The 8,014-nt window shown below is 42.4% G+C and overlaps 1 protein-coding gene across 1 annotated transcript; it reads left to right on the top strand.

The window, feature by feature from the left end:
* The first annotated feature begins 1,061 nt into the window (after nucleotides 1-1,061).
* LOC103706151 (cold shock domain-containing protein 4-like) lies at nucleotides 1,062-1,992 on the top strand. The gene has a single exon (XM_008790164.3). It carries the CDS (start codon nucleotides 1,146-1,148, stop codon nucleotides 1,689-1,691), a length of 546 nt encoding a protein of 181 aa, XP_008788386.2. The 5' UTR covers nucleotides 1,062-1,145; the 3' UTR covers nucleotides 1,692-1,992.
* Nucleotides 1,993-8,014: the final 6,022 nt, after the last annotated feature.

Below are 8,014 nucleotides of genomic sequence, written 5' to 3' on the forward strand. Positions count from 1 at the left end.
AGCCGAGGAGGTCCGACTCGGGGTCGGAGTGCTGGATCATAGGGCAGCTGTAGCTTTCCTGGATACGCGTGCCGATCACGTGGGGCATGGCGGCTCAATTCCCCCATAACAGTTACCATTTGATTTTTCTTGCAAAATCATAATGAGAGGATTTTTATGCAAAATCCTCATAAAAAATGCAAAATTTCAGAAAAAATATGTGTTTAAAAATAGTATAATTGTAATTAATAGTTATTATTTGCATTAAATACTTCCTTACACCAGTCATTGTCATTTTTCTGTTGCATTAAATACTTTATTATAACAGTCATTATCATTTTTGTATCATTTGAAAATAAAATATTATAAAAGCGATCCGAAACCGTCATGACACCCGTCCAAATACTGTTAGGGTAACTATTATTAAACATTAAACGGCAGTATATATTTGTACAAAAAATAAAAATAGAAATATATATAGGGCAATTAAGTCTTTTGGCTTCCTGGCTCCCTTTACTCCCCCAGAAGCCCCAAAAGCAAGAGGCGGAGGGGACCATAGGCTTCCAGCCACCGCCCACCTGCCTCTCCGTGCATCATCATAAGGAAGGCTCGCTTCTTGGAAGCGACAGCCCCAACCGACTTGTCCCATCTCCGACATGCTTTCTGACTCCAACCGTTGACCCTTTGACCGGTCCTCCCTCTCTTCATCTTATCCATTCCATTATGAGAACATGCCGAAATGGAAAATAAAAAATTATGACCGAATTAACTGATTTGATTAATTAACGAAGTAATGTGCCGCCCCCTGCTAATTCTGGCCGTTGGATCTTAAAGATAGTAATTAATCAGTTCATTAATTGATTAACCGAGGGAGCTTTGCCTGCCATTAACATGGTCGGCTTGTCACGGTCTCCGAGGCGGCATCATGCGGGGTCCCAGACGATCAGACGCTCTACATTTCACTGAGGACTCGTCCCAGCCGTCCGATAAGAGAGAATTTAATGGTCGCCGAGGCGAGAAGGGATGACGTGGCGTGCGAAACGATACACTGGGCCCCGCTCGCTCTATAAAATACGACAGGCGCGCGACGCCCCACTTAGAGAGAAAATATCGTTGCTTCTTTTCTTTCTTCTCTCTCTTAGGGTTAGGGTTGTGGGGGTGGGGAAATGGCGCAGGGGAGCGAGCGGATGAAGGGGACGGTGAAGTGGTTCAACGGAACCAAGGGGTTTGGCTTCATCACGCCGGATGACGGCGGGGAAGACTTATTTGTGCATCAAACGTCGATCAAAGCCGACGGCTACCGGACCCTGACCGAGGGCGAGCATGTCGAGTTCACGGTCGCCGAGGGTGACGACGGCCGTACCAAGGCCGTCGATGTGACTGGCCCTGAGGGAGGATCCGTCCAGGGTGGCGGCGGTGGAGGAGGCCGCAGGGACGGGTACGGCGGAGGCGGGGGGAGAGGCGGCGGGGGCCGCGCCGGAGGAGGTTTCGGCGGCAGGTACGGAGGCAGGAGTGGAGGGGTAAGGGGCTACGGCGGCGGAGGGGGGCTCTGTTACAACTGCGGCGAGGCTGGACACCTCGCAAGGGACTGCTACCAGGGCGGTGGGGGCAGCGGGAGGTACGGCGGCGGCGGCGGCGGAGGCGGCGGCGGCGGAGGCTCCTGCTACAACTGTGGGGAAGCTGGGCATTTCGCAAGGGAGTGCCCGAAGTGAGGATGGTTCTTTGACCCTTATTTCCCTTCTCCTTATACCTCCCTTCACAAAAGTATTTGCCGTTTTGGATTGTGAATGCTGGGATCTGTTTCCATCTGGATTCTATCCTTTTTCTTTTGTGATATCTTAAACTTTTTAATGGATTGTGTGTTCTGGGGTGATTGTTACTGATGTCTGTGTGGGAAGCGAACATGCTACAAAAGATGGATGATCGCTATACGCTTCCTTAATACATAGTTTGAGGCTTTTCCAATATATGTTTGTGGCTGTTGGTGGAATGAAGGCTTTTGTTTCAGTTTAACCGTTGTTAATTCTTCGCGCTATACCATCTTGTATGCATACTACTTCTGCTATAGTTTGTTTATTAGATCATGCTTGGTGTGAGTACCATATATGCTTTACTATGTTGTCTCCTTTTATGGTTTCGAGATGTGGTATTTACTTGTATCCTATCTTCGGATCAGTGTATTTTTTAAAAGTAGAATTGGAGTTGGGGTGTGAGGGATGAGACCATGTTGACATGGAGATGTTCGTGGACGTTTTTTGCTGTGCATGGATTGTTCCGAAGTGCTCTCTCTTCAGTTTTGGAGTTACAGGGTTCTTTTCTCGTACTGTGTGTGTGTGTTTTTTTTTCTTGATGAAAGCTTAGGGTTGCTTGAGACTAGAGCTGAAAACAATCTACTTGTGTTGTCTGTAACTATGTGTGACATGCTTCAGTGGTTTCCTAAATTGCCTTGGCTACGTCTATTGCTGGGGGACTCAATAAAAAGTGAATACAAGGAATGTCGAAGTTGTCCATGTTGCAATATATGATGGTTTTCTAGTTGATAGTAGTTGGCTTGATAGCTATGGTTGTGGTTGGCCGATTAGAGAGATTGCATGTTGGAAATTATGAGTGAAACATGAAACTGAATCTGTAATGCTTGTCAAAGTTAGTGATATAGAAAAAGGGAAGGGCATTGACAGTGTCATGTGTGGGACCTAATTTAGATGGTCTACGTTTCCTTGTGCTATTACTTAATTTTTTTTTCTAATGGTTTCCCCTATTTTCTCATTTTTGACGCTCTTTCTCACCTTCATGAAACCGAAATGAAATGATTTGCTTATTGCATCTATAATGCTTCTTTAAAACTATGTTTGTTCTCCCTCTTTGGTTTTACACCTCGTGTATCGAAACCCGTTGGATTGTAAAAAACGTATTCCTTTATTTAGTTTTGCTTTTGAAATACGATATAGAATATGTTGTTTTCTGGTTTCCAGCACATCTGTTCGACCCTTTGTTTGATGCCGTGGCTGTAACCTTGGTATTAAGTTTTTTTTTATTCCAGAGGATACATAGCCCTTGTTAGTTTTTTTCTCCCTCCATATTTGTTTTTTTGCCTCTGGTCATCATTCTTATGCTTAATTTCATATAATACAAGCAATACTTGCGATAAGAATATATGCTCCACTATTGTTTCTGCTATACTGATTGGTTAATGCATGGAGACTAGTGGCATGACCTTATGGTTTGCTGTTTCATGTTAATACACCTACTTTTGGGATCTCTTGGCTAGGCTTTATTCTTCTTCGTATGGATAAAGTTCTTGATTACTGTATTTTTCATTTGTTTTTGGCGAAGTATATTTTCTTCAGGACTTTAAACTTATGGTTACATGGACTTTAGCTTAACAGGGTATTTTTGTTCAGGTCTTATGATTTAAGGTTGGCTGGACTTTTGGCTAGCTTGCTGTCTGAATGCTCAATCGAATTTCTGTCTTTCATTCGTGTCTCTTCCCTTTTTTTTTTGGTTAAGCAAGATTTTTCTATTCTATCACAGCAAAACGACGAAAAGAAAATTAATTATTTTGTCCTTTTCTTCAGTGCTTTGTGTTCTTTGTCCTTTTGATCATGGCCTTTACGATTGGTTTGATTGATATTTTTTGCAGCAACCGTGTATTATTCATGATGCCAGGTCTAGTTTACTATTTGAGAGTTAAATGTGAAATAAGTCTATGCTCATCTTGGTCCTGGTTACGTTTACATCTCTAGCTAGATTAGGCTGTCACTTCATCTTTAACTTTCATTATAGACTTCTTCCAAAAAAGAAACTATTTGCTTTAACTAGTACTCGCGCTCTGATCATCACAATTATCCTTAGGTTTTATGTGTACCTTGTAATAAAAAAAATCATCCGAAAAATCTAGCCAAAAAATATTATTTAAATTTGACTTTGTATAAGTATCTAAAATTTATTCATTGCACAGCCACAGTTTTCATTAGCTAATGAATCTAAATTATATTTTATGAGTAATTTTTTTATGTGAGATCTTAGGTTGTTATATACCTACATCATCAGATAATACTGATTTTTTTTTTTAGTCCGAGTTAGAAGGATGGCTAAAGCCCATCTGAACTTATTAAAGGAAGTTAGAAGGGTGAGGAAGATGGTGAAAAGGATAGTTGCATAATTTTGATATGTTGGTCAATGTTGGTGTTTGGTTTCATCCCAAGGTCTTTGTCTAGGCTGAAATTCCCAGCTAGATCTTGATTTAGACAAATGTGATATGATATATGTATATATATCACTAAGGTGTCATCCAAAAAGATTAGTCGGAAGGTGTTATTTGGGTTCGTTGATCTTATATAAGTATTCAAGATCTACCTAACAAATAATCGACGTGGGATTAAACACACATTTGCACGAGTTTTCACATACTTCCTTTATTTAAGTCCCATCATGCTTTGAACCCAGCATCTGAATTCGGTACGCGACACGACCTCACACTTTCCAGTGATCTTTAACATCTACCTAACAAATAATCGATGTGGGATTGAACACACATCCGCACGAGTTCTCACATACTTTATCTGTTTAAGTCCCGTCATGCTCTGAATCCAGCACCCGGATTCGGTACGCGACACGGCCTCTCACTTCTCAGTGATCTCAAATCTCAAACTCTGATGCCACTTATGTCACAATCCCTAGTGGTCTTAAATCTTAAGCTCTGATAGTTTTTCTGTCATGATCTCTAATAATCTTAAACCTTTCATAATAATCTTAAACCTTAAACTGTGATAGTTTTTCTGTCATAATTTTCAATGATCTTGAACCTAAGCTCTGATAGTTTTACCATCACAATCCATCAATTTATTATTCAGACTAAGAGTTCAAATTTATTCAAATTTAATCACAAACACTACGATTGATTCGTAGTCAGCTCCAATAAATTTATGCTGCAGTGTCTAGGTTGGATTATATCAGTTATTGTTATATCCAAATATCGTCTAGGTTGGATTATATCAGTTATTGATATATCCGAATATCGTCGATATTTAGGTCAACTTTGATGGGTCTGTTCTGGATAGTGGCACACGGGGTGGCGCGGGTTTTGTTATTCGGGACCCGTCTGCCAGGGTTGTGGCTGCCGGTGGCAGTCAGTTATTTGACACTTCGGTTCCGTGTGCGGAGCTGAGAGCAGCCTGGGCGGGTATTCGCCATGCCCGGTGTGTCTTACAGGCTAGGTCCATCATACTGGAGGGTGACTCAGCCACTGTCATCAGTTGGATCCAGAGGGGTCCAAGGGGTGGCGGCAGTGATCATCCTTTGCTTCGTGATATTTGGGCTATGGCGAGGGATGGATGGGCCTTTCAGGCCAGGCATATTTACCGTGAAGGTAACGGCGCCGCGGATTGGGTAGCTGCGTATGTAGCTTGTCATTCCGGAGGCACTTTGTGGATTGATGATGGGGAGTTGCCTTTGGCACTTCGAGGTATCCTATTTTTTGACCTTATTGGGTGTATCCGTTTCCGTCGAGTATGATACCCCGTTTTAGCAAAAAAACAAAACAAAAAAAAAAATCGCCCATATTTTTCGAAGGTGATATCGTTGACAAATAAAGTAGGGATAGAAAGCTCGGTGGAGTGGAGGGCCGACGTGCGGGCACGTGTGGCGTGATGTGAGAAAGAACGATGGAGAGAGATGGGGAGAAGGCAACGGCACCGAGGCAGAGAAGTGGAGGCGAGATGGGAAGGGGCCATGGCGGTCCATCTTGGTGTCGGGCACCCGCTGAGATGGCCGAGATACCCGCCCTTAAAAACCTCGCTGCCTCCTATCTGCAGCAAGGAAAAGTTGCCCGGGTCCCTGTGACCTTTTTTTTTTCTTCTTCTTGGTGAACAGTCCTTGTCCACTGCTTAAAAGCGTCGATTTCCGACGGTCCAACACAGCGAAACCAAGAATTTATTTGGACGGACGTTGCACAGTGGGTAAAAGAGCTGCTTCCTTTACTGAGAAAGTGGATTGTGTCACATCATAGAGGATGGCTGTTGTTCTCCACACCTTTGCAGGAAATCCGCGTCTGAAAGAGACATTGGTGGAGAAACTGAAAGAGTGAGAGGTAGATTAGCTTTTTTCCATATAGACACAGGGGGACACTGTAAAGAAAGATGGCATAAGCTCATAGAAAAATTAAAAGAAAGGTTGTCATCTCTTTCTTTTGCCTCGCGTGCCTCGTAAAAGTGGTATTGGGACTTGAGGCTACCTCTTTTCTTTTCCATTTTATTATATTTTTTGAGTTACGTAGGTGTACTTACATTAGAGTTTGTATGTTCCATCCGTATTATAAAAAAAAATAGTATTGGGACCAGCGGCATGCTCTCTTTGGTTCTGGGACGATCTCCAGTACCTCATGTCTTTTTGATGCAACAGTACCTCATGTCATCCATAATTTGGACCCACATTTGGCTCTCCTGCTGATGTCATCCTCCTCTTCTTTATGCTGACCATCTGGTGAGGCCCTGTCCGTCTTTAGTATGCCAATTCTAATCATTTTGGTGTAAGAACCGAGCAGGAGAGCCATCGAAATCTTTTTCAGTATGTCGGAGACACAAAGGAACACGCTTATTCCTTGCAACTCCGCATCTCTTTCAGAGGGTCTCATGCCTGGTACCACAAACAGGCTACACATGCCATATGGCACGGGAGGATTGGTGCTGATGGGTTTGTGATTTGAAGCAGCAATACCCTCGTAACATGGGGCAATGGAGCACTATGCTGCAAGCACTATGAGCATATTCATTGCTTTGAATTATAAGCTCATACCATTTGGTCTTTTTTCTGTTTGCCTTACCCAAGGAGCACGCTGTAGTATGATCTTAACTGTTCTTGGGGTTTTAAGCTTATCATGTAGCCTGTTTCATGCATCTTTTCCTCTGAATACTAAAACTTCAATGGTGTTTTCAGTGATCATTAGTATGATCTTAACTGTTCTTGGGGTTTTAAGCTTATCATGTAGCCTGTTTCATGCATCTTTTCCCCTGAATTCTAAAACTTCAATGGTGTTTTCAGTGATCATGAGGACCCCAACTTTTGATGGAAATAGTTAAAACAGTTGCCTTTTGATTTCACTTCATGTTGAACTGGAAAATTTAACTGAAAGAGCTATCCAAAATTAAGTCGCTCTTGATTTCTTTTGCTGTTGGCTTATCTGGGTGGACTGGTCCCTAGTAGCATCTTTTCCTCTTAGGTTCGCTGCGTTTTTTCTCAGGTTTCCATGAGCAGAAGGCTGCGCCTGGACTCTTACATGGTGGTTTAGGCTGTGTTGCTTGGCCATGAGCTTTGTCTATTGCTGTCCTAACTGGGACTTGTGCTTTGTGTCTACGTTGGCAGCTTTGTCATTTGTTTCCACCCATTGTGGGTCAGCAATTGTTCTGAAGCACTCGGCTAGCATTAGGATTTGTAGGAGCTTCATAGTTGTAAGTTGTATTAGCACTTAGCTTAGGAAACTCATGAAATTTTCACATATTTCTTCTGACAAGCGTCTCAAATCTTCAGCATGACACATTACCTCACAAGGAGCTGCTGTCATACTGCATGCCCATTTGTTTACAGCAACTTGATGAGTTGCTCAGAATTGTGAAGCAAATCTGTATGCACCGTTTAAGTGCTTGTTTCTAGCATGGACGTGGCACCATTATGGTTTACTGCTTCCTTGATGTGAGTCTTTGACCAGTAGCTTCATTATAAGCTTTTGATTCTCCTGGAGTTCAAAAACTTTTAAGTGATCCAAAACTTTCTTATCCAAGTGGCAGGGTGGTCAGAATTCTTCTTAACTATATTTTTTTGCTTTCCCATTCTCAAGCATAAGAAGTTATTATTTGAAGATTGATGGAGTCATAACATAACAGCAAGCGAGGCAGTTTACATCTTTGAGGGTTGGCTATCTCTTCTCATGAGGAGATGGAGTCACATATTTATGATATTAACATAAGTAGTGTCCATAGAGGCCTGTAGCAAAGTTGTGCCGGATCGGAATTTGTTACTTTGATTAGAGTTTAGTGCTTTG

The sequence above is a fragment of the Phoenix dactylifera genome, chromosome 2, assembly GCF_009389715.1.
Source record: "Phoenix dactylifera cultivar Barhee BC4 chromosome 2, palm_55x_up_171113_PBpolish2nd_filt_p, whole genome shotgun sequence".
Lineage (NCBI taxonomy): Eukaryota > Viridiplantae > Streptophyta > Magnoliopsida > Arecales > Arecaceae > Phoenix > Phoenix dactylifera.